This window comes from Theobroma cacao, chromosome 7 (assembly GCF_000208745.1).
Source record: "Theobroma cacao cultivar B97-61/B2 chromosome 7, Criollo_cocoa_genome_V2, whole genome shotgun sequence".
Classification (NCBI taxonomy): Eukaryota; Viridiplantae; Streptophyta; class Magnoliopsida; order Malvales; family Malvaceae; genus Theobroma; species Theobroma cacao.
This window is the reverse complement of record NC_030856.1, coordinates 6,410,581-6,425,514: the sequence shown is the minus strand read 5'-3', so window position 1 is coordinate 6,425,514 and position 14,934 is coordinate 6,410,581. Positions and strand designations below refer to the sequence as shown.

Below are 14,934 nucleotides of genomic sequence, written 5' to 3'. Positions count from 1 at the left end.
AGGTAATATATTATTATTATTTATATTTTTGAATTAAACAAAATTTCCAATAAGGTTGAGAATTAAACTTAAATCATAAAATCAGTAAGGACTTTAAATTTCAGATAGAGAAATAATACTAATTTCACTTGTAAAAATCATATTTGTAATTAATTTCATAAATTTTGATATTTTAATAAAATCTACTAATTTAAGAAATAAATTTATAAAATATAAAGATACATACTTCTTAACATAAAAATACAGTAGAAATCACATATCCAATATTTATGAAATTTACAATAGAATTTATCACATAATAATTAAAATCAAATTTTTAAACAAATTTAAAAAAAAGAAATTTTCTGTTTTCTGGAATTTCCAGAATCTGGATGGCCATTTGGCTTACTTCAAGCTCTCATATCTTTTAACCCGAATTATATCTAGTGATGAAATCAACACCAATTTAAAGTATGCATATCATACTACAAGACCAAAATTTGTTTCGATTAAAAAGACCACAAGATTCCTAAGTTTCGAAAGCCAAAATTCAAGAAATCATCACAGAAATACCCAGATTTCTGGGTTTCCAGTATCAATGAGCCTACTTTGAGGCTTTAATTCTCTTAACACAAGAAGCCTCTAACCAAGACATTGATGCCAAATTAAACATCTAATTTCATACTTCAAAAGCCCTCAAAGAAACGACCAAAAACGTCACCGGAATATGGAGTTCCGGTGACCCAAAGTCGGGCTGTCAAAACTGTTGAAAACCAGATTTCTAATTAACTTCAAAAATTCATATATTCCTAACCATAAGGCCAAACAAGATGCTACAAAAACCATTGGAAAGATCTTTTCAAGACCTTTCCATTGGTACCCATCATGCTACCGGAAAGTCATCAGAAAAGTGCCGGATTTAAATAAAAAAATAAGAAAATATATCTAATTTAGGGTTTTTGTACCCAAATTATGAAAATATAATTCCCAAACATACCTTAATCAGCAATCTCTTTCCCTCTCCTCTGTCTTTCTTCTTCCCTGATATTAAGCCTTTCTGACTGTCTGTTGTTTGAATCTGATGAATGAACTAACGTAAGTTGTTGTCTGTTCTTTTAAAACTTATAAACTACCTAACCCCACTAACTTAAATGGGATAAATAAACTGACCCTTAATCCCACTAACTTAAACGTGATAATAAAACTGACTTAATTAAACTTCTTCTTTTACTTAAAGACCCCTTCTTCTATTTTTTTAATTATTAAGACACCCAAGGTCATAATTGTAAATAAATAAAATACTAAAATAATATCTACTTATTATCTTTATAAAACTATAGCTTAATAATTTTAATTTAATTTTTTTTATAATAAATACTTTGTGAGGGGTATTACATCTTCCCCTCCTTAAAAGGAGTTTAGTCCCTTAAACTCTTACCTTGGTCCTCAAAGAGGTGGGGATACTTCTCTTTGATATTTTCTTCCAACTCCCAAGTCGCTTCTCGTTCTGTATGATTACTCCATTGGACCTTAACATAAGGAATAGTCCGCCTTCTTAGAACTTGCTCCTTTCTATCCACAATACGTATAGGACGCTCATCATAGGACAAATCTTCTCTAAGTCTCAAAGGAGTTAACTCTACCACATGACTAAGATCCGGAACATACTTTCTCAACAAAGAAACATGAAACACATTATGCACTCCCGATAGAGCAGGTGGAAGTGCCAACCTATAAGCCACCTCACCAACCCTATCCAAAATCTCAAACGGACCCACATAACGAGGACTAAGTTTTCCTCGAATCCCAAATCGCATTACTCCTCTAGTAGGGGAAACTCGAAGAAACACATGATCTCCAACCTCAAATTCTAACTTCCTTCTTCTATTGTCTGCATAACTTTTCTGTCTACTTTGAGCCGTACGAAGATGTTCTCTGATCAATTGAACCTTCTCAACTGCTTGCTGAATAAGATCTGGACCCAATAACTGTCTTTCACCCACATCATCCCAACAAAGAGGTGATCTACACTTCCTACCATACAAAGCTTCAAATGGAGCCATTTGGATACTAGACTGATAGCTATTATTGTAAGCAAATTCCGCCCATGACAAGTGTCGATCCCAAGAACCCCCAAAATCCATGACACAAGCTCTCAACATGTCCTCAAGAATTTGATTAACTCTTTCGGACTGACCATCTGTTTGGGGATGAAAAGCAGTGCTAAAATTTAGTCTGGTACCCAAGGCTTTATGCAGACTCTCCCAAAATTTCGCCACAAATCGAGAATCTCGATCAGATACAATGGACACTGGCACCCCATGCAGTCTCACAATCTGCTCCACATACAACTCTGCCAACTTTTCCAACGACATTCCCGTACGGATAGCCAAGAAGTGAGCAGACTTTGTTAATCTATCCACAATCACCCAGATGCCATCATTACCTTTTGGGGTTCTTGGTAAACCAGATATAAAGTCCATAGTAATTCGTTCCCATTTCCATTCTGGAATAGGGAGGGGTTGCAACAATCCTGCTGGCCTCTGATGTTCAGCCTTGACTTGCTGACATGTCAAACATTTGGCTACAAACTGTGCAATCTCCCTCTTCATATTGCTCCACCAAAAAGTGTTCTTCAAATCTTTATACATCTTGGTACCTCCAGGATGGATTGTATAATTACTATAATGAGCTTCCTCCAAAATTTCTCTCTTCAATTCTGCATCATCGGGGACACAAATCCTATCACCAAACCTCAAAGAGCCATCATCATGAATCCTAAAGTCTGGTTTCAAACCAGATTCAACCCCAAGTTTAATGTGTTGAAGTCGAGGATCATCTGCTTGGGCTGTCTTAATTCGGTGAATTAAAGTTGGTTGTACTTGTAGGTTAGCCAGTAATGCTCTAGAACCATGCACACGTACACCAATATCCATCCTCCGCAAGTCCTCTAAAATCTGTTTTTGGGAAGTAATCATTGCAGCCATATTCCCAAAAGTCTTCCTACTTAAAGCATCAGCAACTCTATTCGCCTTACCTGGGTGGTAACTGATGGTCAAGTCATAATCCTTCAACAATTCTAACCATCTTCTCTGTCGCATATTCAGCTCCTTCTGCGTGAAAAGATACTTCAAACTTTTATGATCAGTAAAGACCTCACAAGACTCACCATACAAATAATGTCGCCAAATCTTTAAGGCGAAAACCACTGCTGCCAACTCCAAATCATGAGTAGGATAATTCTCCTCGTAAGGTTTCAACTGCCTAGAAGCATAAGCAATCACCTTATCATCCTGCATAAGAACACACCCAAGTCCCTTTTTAGAAGCGTCACTGTAAACAACAAATCCCTTACCATTAGTAGGTATGGTAAGTATAGGAGCGGATACTAATCTTTTCTTTAACTCCTCAAAGCTCCTTTCACAGTCATTTGTCCACTCGAAGCGAACCCCTTTTCGTACCAATCTAGTCAAAGGCAAGGCAATACGAGAAAAATCCTCTACAAATCGCCTATAATATCCTGCTAAGCCCAGAAAACTGCGAATCTCTGAAACATTATTTGGTCGTTTCCAAGTCACCACTGCTTCAACTTTCTTTGAATCCACCGAAATCCCATCCTTCGACACCACATGCCCAAGGAAAGCAACACTAGGAAGCCAGAAATCACATTTCTTCAATTTAGCAAACAACTGCTTCTGCCTCAAAGTCTCCAAAACAACCCTTAAATGCTTTTCATGATCTGCTGAGCTAGGGGAATACACTAGAATATCATCAATAAAAACAACCACAAACTTATCCAAATAAGGTTTGAAAACCCTATTCATCAAGTCCATAAAAGCAGCTGGAGCATTTGTCAACCCAAAAGGCATAACAAGGAACTCATAATGCCCATATCGGGTACGAAAAGCAGTTTTATGGACATCTTCAATTCTCACCTTTAACTGATGGTAACCAGACCGAAGATCAATTTTGGAGAACACCTGAGCGCCTTTTAATTGATCAAACAAATCATCTATTCGAGGTAAAGGATACCTATTCTTCATGGTTGCCTTATTTAACTCTCGATAATCAATGCACAACCTCATGCTCCCATCCTTTTTCTTCACAAATAACACGGGCGCTCCCCAAGGAGATACACTAGGTCTAATAAAGCCCTTATCAAGGAGTTCTTGCAATTGCTCTTTCAACTCCTTCAATTCTGCAGGAGCCATTCTATAAGGAGCTTTAGAAATAGGACCAGTTCCTGGAACCAAATCAATAGAGAAATCAATCTCCCTATCAGGAGGTAAACCAGGTAGATCTTCAGGAAAAACATCATGAAATTCCCTCACAATAGGAATCTCTTCAATCCTCAACTCCTTCATTCTAGTGTCTGTAACAGCTGCCAAAAATCCTTTGCAACCACTAGCAAGCAATCGCCTAGCTTTCAAAGCAGAGATGACTCGCAAAGGAGTGTAAGTACCACTACCATAAAAACAAAAAGGTGTTTCCCCAGGGATCTCAAAGTCCACCCTTTTCCCTCGACAGTCAACTTTAACAAAGTTTGCAGCTAACCAATCCATCCCCAGAATTACATCAAAATCTTTCATATCTAAAACATGAAGATCCGCAAGCAATTCTCTATCATCAATACTTACCACACACATCTTACAAATCTGATCTGAGATAATTTCACCTCTAACTGGAGTGTCTACACATAATTCATAATCCAGAAGCATACAAGGCAAAGCAAACTTTCGAGCAAATGCAGCAGATACAAAAGAATGAGATGCACCAGTATCAAACAACACATGAGCAAAAGCTGAGGCAACTAACAGTGTACCTGAGACAACAGTGTTGGATGCCTCTACATCTGACTGAGTGATAGCATAAGCACGCCCCTGGGTGCGAGGTCTCCCCACTTTTTGATGTCCAGAAGAAGGTGCCTGAGTAGTCTGAACAACATGAGTGGGTTGAGTCCTTTGCGCTGCAGTTTCAAAGGTTCGAGAGTTTTGTGACCTCTGCACAGATTGAGATTCTTGAAGGACTAAGGGACAATCAGCAATACGATGGCCCAATTGGCCACATCTAAAACAAGCACCAGTAACACGCCTACATTCAGCAGCTCGATGTCCTCCACCACACACTGAACACCTAAGCCCTTGTTGGGATGTCTTGCCATGGTACGATTGAGTTCCCCGAGGAGGAAGTCTATCCTTAAAAGTAGCAGAAGCTCGAGACTTTTCAGTAGTTTGAAATTTAGAAGGACTACTAAAAGCTCTCTTACCTCGAAAGTCTGAATCTCTACCCCTCTTTTTCTGAAAATCTTTCCTTGCCTCCTGAGTCTCTCTCCATACAGCATCTAAGGATTTTGCCCTACCAACCACTTCATTGTAGCTGATCAAGTGCAATGGAGCTAAGCCTCGACGGATGTGAGCATTTAAACCATTTTCGAACCTCCTGGCCCTACTCTCATCGTCAGAAACCAGAGCAATGGCAAACTTGGACAACCGATCAAACTCAGCCTCATAGTCATCCACTGTCATACTGCCCTGAACCAGATTAAGGAACTCCCTCTCCAACTGTAACAACTTGCTTCGAGGGAAATACTTGGCATAAAAGGCAGTGCGAAAATTCTCCCAATTGAAGAACTCAGGGTCATTGTCATGAGTGCGCGCTACTCCTTTCCACCAATTATGTGCACTACCTTGCAATAGATAGACTGCAAATCTAACCTTGTCCTGATCACTGGAACGCATGGCATCAAAAGCTTTCTCCATCTCCTCAATCCATAATTCTGCATCATCCGGGTTTGTGGAACCCTTGAAAGGAGGAGGGGCTATCTTCTTAAACTCACCCAAAGCTTTCCAGTCAGAAGAATTGTCAACCTGTTGGACCGGTTGTAGGCGTTGTCGTTGCTCCCTAACCAAACCAGCTACCTCCTGTATCAAGTTCAACACTCTATCATCATGTCCAGCCACAACACCTTGTGTCCCCTCGATTGGGTTTGCAGGAGGTTGGTCAATTTCAACAGCCATCTGAGCATATGATGTTTCAACATCATCTTGATTTTGGCTTAGAGGATTTTGAATTCTCTCAGAACGAGACCTCCTAGCACCAACTACTCTAGCACTAGCCACAAGTTCAGCGAGATTAGGTTCGCGGTCTCGACGAGGAGGCATGTTGATTTCTCATAATAAGAAAAATTAACATTAGCATTTTTTTTTTTTTACACTACCACAAAGTAACCATAAAAGTATAACAAACATGAATTGAGGGAAAACGTCCCAATCCTATTTTTTTTTCTACCCATCTCTCGAATCTCGCACAAGTGTTATGTAACTACGTAATTATGCCTAACTTGGCTCTGATACCACTAAATCTGTCACGCCCCAGACCCGAGACATGACAGACGCCGCATACCTGTAAGGTATAATCCCACAGACATGCAAGGCTCTAAAATATATATCTTAAACTATTACTAAAAGAGACTAATATACCTGAAGAATTTAGTGATTATAAACTATATCTGTTGACAGAATTTCCAAATATCATAATTTGACAATATTCAAAATTAAATCTCCAAAACCATAAAGCTACTAAGTCAAGATAAAAGTCTGAATACTAATTAAGATAGTACGATGTTCATAATATTTAAATAAATCCTAGATAATTTAAGTGCTACTAAATTAAACATCACTCCCCAAAGTTCCCGCGTGGTTGACCAAATCACAACCTGAAAAAAATTTGAAGGAAGGGGTGAGTCCAACTACTCAGCAAGTAACTAACATCCCTTCAGCCGGATTAAGCATGCTTAAAACATTTAGGGCAAAATATCATTTACAAATGCCAAGACAAAATATTGGGTAATCTTATTTGGAATCATATACTTCAAAATTTGCGCATTCAAATAACAGAACAAATATATTCACCATATTTAACTTTTAATGGTCTCCTGTAACATGCTACGACCACACTTAACCCCTGTGGCATAGGTCAGAAATAGAACCACAATTAACCCCGGTGGCACGGGTCAGAAGCATATCAAAGCAACCATTGGCTGCACTGAACAGATATCACAAATACTACTATTCTGTAACCGGTAGTGCGGTTGGGAGATCGATCTCTAATCACAGAATACATGTCGACATGGCCAACATTTAACCCCCATTGGCAGGGTCAGAGCATAGCCATACTAGGAGACAAAACAGAAATATATATTTTTAGATTACCCAAAGTTCATAAAACAGTATATCAAATTTCTCAAGCGTATCTCATACACCACAAAAGCATATTTGTTTCAGACTAAATATTTGTATTTATATTTGCGAAATCATATATGCATACATTATATAAAGTCATATATATTTCGAAATCAGATATCAGGCTTTGCATAAGCAACATTCTAAATCCAACATATAAACTCATATACATATACATTTTGGCATGCTTAACCCGATTTTAATAAATCATAGGACAAAATATTATATCTCATGTACAAATTCAGATTGAAGCTAATTTTTAAGGTGTGAAAACACCGAAGGGATATCAGTCACTTACATGATCTCGTAAATTTTACTTTCAAGTAGCAAATCCGAAAATCCTCTTAGTAGCCTAGTATTTCGAGAAACACAAAAATCAGAACTAAATTTGCAAACAGATCCTACAATGCGACTTTTCGTTGACCATCCTAAGCACTTAGGGTGTGTAGCGACTCCTATTACAATTTATGAACTTTTTTTTTTTGTTAATAAGGTGATATATTATTATTATTTATATTTTTGAATTAAACAAAATTTCCAATAAGGTTGAGAATTAAACTTAAATCATAAAATCAGTAAGGACTTTAAATTTCAGATAGAGAAATAATACTAATTTCACTTGTAAAAATCATATTTGTAATTAATTTCATAAATTTTGATATTTTAATAAAATCTACTAATTTAAGAAATAAATTTATAAAATATAAAGATACATACTTCTTAACATAAAAATACAGTAGAAATCACATATCCAATATTTATGAAATTTACAATAGAATTTATCACATATTAATTAAAATCAAATTTTAAAACAAATTTAAAAAAAAAAAAGATTTTCTGTTTTCTGGAATTTCCAGAATCTGGATGGTCATTTGGCTTACTTCAAGCTCTCATATCTTTTAACCTGAATTATATCCAGTGATGAAATCAACATCAATTTAAAGTATGCATATCATAGTACAAGACCAAAATTTGTTTCGGTTAAAAAGACCACAAGATTCCTAAGTTTCGAAAGCCAAAATTCAAGAAATCATCACAGAAATACCCAGATTTCTGGGTTTCCAGTATCAATGAGCCTACTTTGAGGCTTTAATTCTCTTAACACAAGAAGCCTCTAACCAAGACATTGATGCCAAATTAAACATCTAATTTCATACTACAAAAGCCCTCAAAGAAACGACCAAAAACGTCACCGGAATATGGAGTTCCGGTGACCCAAATTCGGGCTGTCAAAACTGTTGAAAACCAGATTTCTAATTAACTTCAAAAATTCATATATTCCTAACCATAAGGCCAAACAAGATGCTACAAAACCCATTGGAAAGATCTTTTCAAGAACTTTCCATTGGTACCCATCATGCTACCGGAAAGTCATGAGAAAAGTGCCGGATTTAAATAAAAAAATAAAAAAATATATCTAATTTAGGGTTTTTTGTACCCAAATTATGAAAATATAATTCCCAAACTTACCTTAATCAGCAATCTCTTTCCCTCTCCTCTGTCTTTCTTCTTCCCTGATATTAAGCCTTTCTGACTGTCTGTTGTTTGAATCTGATGAATGAACTAACGTAAGTTGTTGTCTGTTCTTTTAAAACTTATAAACTACCTAACCCCACTAACTTAAACGTAATAATAAACTGACCTTAACTCCACTAACTTAAACATGATAAATAAAACTAATATTAATTAAACTTCTTTATTTACTTAAAGACCCCTTCTTCTATTTTCTAATTATTAAGACAGGTCATAATTGTAAATAAATAAAATACTAAAATAATATCTACTTATTTATCTTTATAAAACTATAGCTTAATAATTTTAATTTAATTTTTTTTATAATAAATACTTTGTGAGGGGTATTACAAATGGTATTATACCAAACACTCTTTGATGTATGAACAATAGCAAGTTCTATTTACAATGGAAAATGACATTTCTAGGAGAGTTACGTGCAGGGGACGCTGAATGCTGTCATTTCAAACCTCTTTTGCATAATCATCGATAAGAATCTGACGACGAAGATTGTTCGCATTAACTATTATAAATAGGTAGGAGGGTCAGAGGGTGTTAGTCCAAGAGAAGCAAATCGTTCTTATTCAGCTAAAGTGAGCTCGGTTCGTAGTGTTCTTTTCAGCTATGCGGTCCTTCGAGAAATACCTCACAAAGGTTGATGTTAAGAAGCAAATGGCAATTCCTAGTGCTTTCAGGGAGCATCTGCCTCGTTACGAAGGAGGACGGACAATATCCTTCTCAGTCCATGATGTATCCGGTAACCAATGGGAGGATTTTGGATACTATATTAGACGAAAAGGTAAAGATTATGCTAAACCTGTTTTTCAAAAAAATTGGCGCAAGTACGCTCGTGCTAAAAGCCTCAAGCCTGGTGATAAAATTATCTTTCGAGTTGAAGAGAATGCTGCCAACGGTGCTCCAAGATACACAATTGCAGCACAAAAAAAGATGGTGATTTTCGGTAACGATGTTTGGACTGGGGAGTTTTAGGTAACGTTTCATTTTACGTACAAGTCAATTTAGATATGCTCTTACTGTTGTTGTGATCGTGTTTGCCTTTCTTCTCAGCAATGGCATACTTTGAGATGCTTTTGTTGTTGTTGTGATCCGGTATTGGTACCTCTTTTTGCTTCTTTAGATTACTATTACTGTATTTGGTCGTCTCCGGTCAATGCCTACATAATTAATATCTTTTTGCTTCTTTAGATTACTATTACTGTATTTGGTTGTCTCCGGTCAATGCCTACATAATTAATATCATAAGTGTGTAGCATTCGGATATCTCTTTTTGTTACCCTTCCTTTTGTTTCTGTCTCGTTAAATATAATCTTATTACAAGAATGTATATTAATCTTTGATGATAATTGGATCTAGCATGTTACGACGGAGATCGATACATGGAAAAAAGAATGGTAATGGAATCAGGTAAGTGAGTTTTCATTTTAATCTTTAAAAAGAATGGTAATGTAAAAATCTCTTGGCAACTTACATCGTCGGTGAAAAAAAGATTTGTATGTTACACTACACACACAAAAAAAAAATTGTGGACGACAAAAATGGCTTGAGGTAATTGAACAAGAAGAGGGAAGTTTAGATATGTCTGGTGGCAGCAAGATCAACTTGGTAGAGCCAGCAATTCTCTGAAACATTTTCTCAAGTTGGACAAAACCCGTGCAAGTTCAAGGCCAAGAAAGCTAATCATCATCGGATGGCAAAGTTGGACTATTCGAGCAGGCATCCTTCTGATGGAGTTCCAATAGCTTCGTCTCTGGATTACACAATCCTGCATTGCCAGAGTAACGTTACAACACAGCATATGACTGATAGAAACACGGTAAAACAAGTGTGGGAAATATATAACCCATCGTATTTCAGTAAACAAATCTTCAGGGATCATGTACCGTACCAAGGATTAAGAATTAAATTTTAAAGAGAACAACTTCTACACCAACCCTCTTTTTTTTCTTTTTTCTTTTTTTTTCTGTTCTAAAGTCCATAGAAGTTAATAACTCTTGGAGCTTAGAATGATTATTGGTGCACCAGTTTGTAAGCTTCAAATGGACACCAACCTGAACATTTGGGGATATCCCAGACAGCAATAGATGATGGCGTACAGTCTGGCTCACACAATGCTCGGTTATCCTCATGGTTTACATTCATTGCAAGCATCCATGCACCAATCGTAACATCCTCATTACTAAACATCCGAAAACTGCAACTCATACAAAGTGGCAAAACAACATAATAAATTAGAGATCTGAAGATAAAGCATCATCAGTAACATTACTTCATCTAATGTTACAAAAGGAGCTGTCAAGGATAAGAACCTCTTGCAAAGTGTACGCCAGAATATGCATTCCTCATACAATCCCACTTTTATTTTCAAACAAATACAATTTCCATTAAAAGAAATCTCCAACCTCCTTAATCACAACAAAAGGAGGAGGGGAAAAGATATAAAGCTGGATTAGTATACATAATGTTCAGTTTATATTAGATGTCTTGAGAAACAAGGCCAGCCATGACAAAATAATTCAAAACAAGGGTTCAAACATTTGAGGAACATTTCAAGCTAAGCATGCTGAGTTCAAAATAAGGGTTGGACTTGGGTGTTTAGGAAACAAACATACATTGTCTACAAGTGAAAGTTCCCAATCCAAATAAAGACAAGGATGGAACAAGAAAAAATAAAAATAGAAAGAAATGGTTTAACAGATAATAATGTGAGTAGATCTGAAATCATTAAGAGTACCTGTTGTTTCTCAGAGCAACCAAACTTGCAACAACATCAGCTGAAAGAGCGTATATTGGACCATAGGCATGAAGAAAGTATTCCTTGCCAAGTAGATAGGATAGTGGCTCATACCTGCATGAATTTAGTCAAATTTGATTACATCAAAATTGTATTAGCTGAGCAGAAATTTATGATCTACTAGCTGAGCATAAATTTATGATCCATGAAACACATTATTGGGGCAACATAGGTCTCATTGACATTCTAGTATCCAAAAGAAAAACAGAAATGACTAACATATTTTGTTTAAGCAAATTCTGTTGATGACCCTTCACTTATGTTTGCCTGCACAACTGCAAGGTTTGGGTAATGCCTAAGCTCTAGGAGTAAATATCTGTTGGTTCGGAAAGTAATATAACACATTAAAATCTTCCTTCAAGGTTTCTACAGGTATATGACTTTGCATGTTAATATGTAAAGACAACCTTTGAGCCCATACCCTCAAATATTGAATCTTGTTGAATATAATTAAGCATAGCAAACCATGATATATCTTTTCACAAAAAGCTTCAAACTATATCTTCCTTATCCTAAAAGTGTATAAGTCGATGTGTGGGCAAATACAAATGTAACAAGGTGCATTACAACATGGTATACTACACATCTAATCACCAACAAAGGAGAGTATATAGACATCTACAAGATGCATGTGTGAGAACATCTTAATTATAAAGAGGTAAAATCAAATGCATCATCTATTGTTAACACCACAGTCGTGCATCTCAACTCTTGCAATTTTTAGAGAATTTTTTAGAGCTGCATATTCATACATCCATACATGCATGCATGAATGCATTCATACATACTCAAATATATGTATGGACATATGTATGTATGTGTGCATGCATGTATGAATACATATATTTGAAGGTATAGAGCACCATAGATCTTAAAAGATGAAACTATCAACAAAGAAATCCATCCTTTCACATGAATACATTCAAGATCAAGGCCATCTTAATAGGTTGAGTTAGTTTCTCTATGTGATGATTCTAATAGTAGATGCTAAGACAAAGATTATAATGTACAAACAAAATTTCTCTGCTACCCTTGTAGTCACAATCCTTGGTGTGCCATTATACCTGAAGAAGTGGAAAGAAGTACAACTCTCATAAGGCCTAAAATTCTACAAACTGATTGATAGTGAGTAAATTTGCAGCCCACTTTGACTGATCTGGTTTTCAATAACTTTTGGTTCTTTAAGGTCCTTTCCTATTATCATAGCTTAAAACACCCAAAAAAAAGTGCTTTCCTGACTTTTCCTCAACATTTGTGCCCTTAATAAAATGTTTTTAGAGATTTTAATAGATGCCATATCAACCAAAGATAGCATCTGTCCAAAAAAAAAGCACCAAAAATAGCAAACTATCCTCTCTTATATCAATTTACAGCAAGAACGCACCGCCTCAACTAAGGAGAAACACGCACATGAAACACAAAGCAAGAAAGCAGTTAAAAGAGATATCTAAAACATAGATTAAAACAGTAAATTTACCAGAACTAACCATTTCAATTTTGGATCAGTAAATACCGGCCCCTTTTTCATGCATCCAAGGTAAGTCTGCGAGTGAGAACGTTCTTTTGCTAATAGAAGTGATAGTCGATCTGAAATATATAACACAACGTTGTTAACTAATATATAGCACAACGTTGTTAACTAACCACACAAAGCTGCACCATTAAGGTAAAGAACAACACCAAACGCACGCCTAAAAGAGTTAATAAACCAAGTCACCTGGCCTTAAATATATATCATCATCAGCTTTGACGTAAAACTCAGAATCAAAGAGTGCATACGCAGCTTTGAAGAATGCTAACCTGAAGCATAAATTCTAAGTAAGCAATTTTCTTTCAAAGAATAACATGACCAACAGATATAACTAAACTATTTGACAAAGAACTAACGTTTTGTATGGAAGCTTACTGTACTCCTCCTCGATATCTAACAGCAAGAAATCATCATATTCTGCAACTTCTTTTTTCAGCTCCGCCATCTTTGACTTATCATTTGTTCTACCGACTATAAACCTAAATGCTAATCCTGTTGCTTCTTCCAACCTGAAAAAGAAATGGAAAAAAAAGTTTAAAATTAAATTATATTTGATTAACGGATGAACAAATATTTAAAATATAACGTTTTTTTTTTTAAAGGTATTTAAAATATAACGGTAATTCAAGTTTAATCGTTCTCTTCTAAAATTAAGACGAAAATGCAATTGATTTCATTTCAAAATAAATTAGAACTAAAATTACCATAATTATAAATTTTTAAAAAAAATTATACTACTATATCAAAAACTTTTACATACCGTTGAAGGCCTTGACGATCCGAAGGCATCCAAGTTTTCCTCAAGGACCGTCTCCGACCGGTCGAACCGAACCCGGTTTGGATCCCAACAAAGCCCATAACTTTATGCCTCTTCGTCCCATTATCGTCATCTCCACCGGCGACACCATTATTCCCATTCCCTGCTCTGTCCCAAAGAACCCGGACGGATCTCGGGTCGGAGCTCCGGCATCGGTAACCGGATCCACCGGAGGAAAGGAAAGAGGAGAGGGCTAAGAGGAAAGAGACAATGGCGAAGACGAGGAGGGCGGAGAAGATCAGGACCGTTGACCTGGTGGGGCGCGTGGCCAGCGACGAAGTGCGCGCATTGAAGAATTTGGGAGATGAGGGCATAGCTGTGATTGGGGAGATTGGGGGAGGTGGAAAGTGGTTTAGGAGAGAAAGGAAGGTTTCATTTGGAGTGGAAGGGAAGTAAAATGGAAAGGAGTGAGAGAGTGACAAAGGGAAGAAAACTTCTTGTCTTCCCAGACTTATTGGATTTGATCTACCGTTAGTGGTCGTTATATGGATCTTTGGGTTTATGGGTTTGGGTTTCGGGTACGGGTCAAATCATTTTCAATTCTTAGTCCAATTCATTTTTTAAATGTAACGTGACGCTACATGTAAAGTACAATATTCGAAAAAGTTTTAAAATTATTTAAAAATTTTAACCAATTTTTATTTTTTATTACATTCAATTAAATTTTTTATTTTTATTTTTAATTAAATAGATTCTTATAATTAACTTTTAATTAATTATTATTAATCATTTTATAATTACGTGATCAACATACCACCGGATATAAAACAATAAGTAATATTTTAATTAATAACAGTTAATTAACTATTAATTATAAAAATTAATTTAATTTAAAATAAAAATATACGAATTTAATTCAATATAATAAAAAATAAAATTTTTTAAATTTTTTTGAACAGTTGTGAAGGTTACTTAGATATTATGTCTATAATGTTAGAAGAAAATGAGGAAGAAAGAGTTTTATGATTTTAATAATATTATACACACAATGCACGGAAGTGCATTTGGTTGCCCTTTTCTCATTCCATTGCTTTCTTCAGTC

General features: G+C 35.9%; 1 protein-coding gene and 1 long non-coding RNA gene across 2 annotated transcripts; both read right to left on the bottom strand.

Moving 5' to 3' along the window:
* On the bottom strand, window positions 6,533-8,832 carry LOC108662860. Its single transcript, XR_001928707.1, has 3 exons — window positions 8,691-8,832; window positions 7,519-7,572; window positions 6,533-6,694 (listed from the first exon to the last, which is right to left on the bottom strand). It is a non-coding gene; the product is annotated as an uncharacterized LOC108662860 (long non-coding RNA).
* LOC18594160 (probable beta-1,3-galactosyltransferase 14) lies at window positions 10,143-14,334 on the bottom strand. The gene is made up of 7 exons (XM_007021643.2): window positions 13,836-14,334; window positions 13,432-13,584; window positions 13,262-13,344; window positions 13,032-13,131; window positions 11,485-11,598; window positions 10,802-10,944; window positions 10,143-10,515 (listed from the first exon to the last, which is right to left on the bottom strand). Exons 1-7 carry the CDS (start codon window positions 14,204-14,206, stop codon window positions 10,427-10,429), a joined length of 1,053 nt encoding a protein of 350 aa, XP_007021705.2. The 5' UTR covers window positions 14,207-14,334; the 3' UTR covers window positions 10,143-10,426.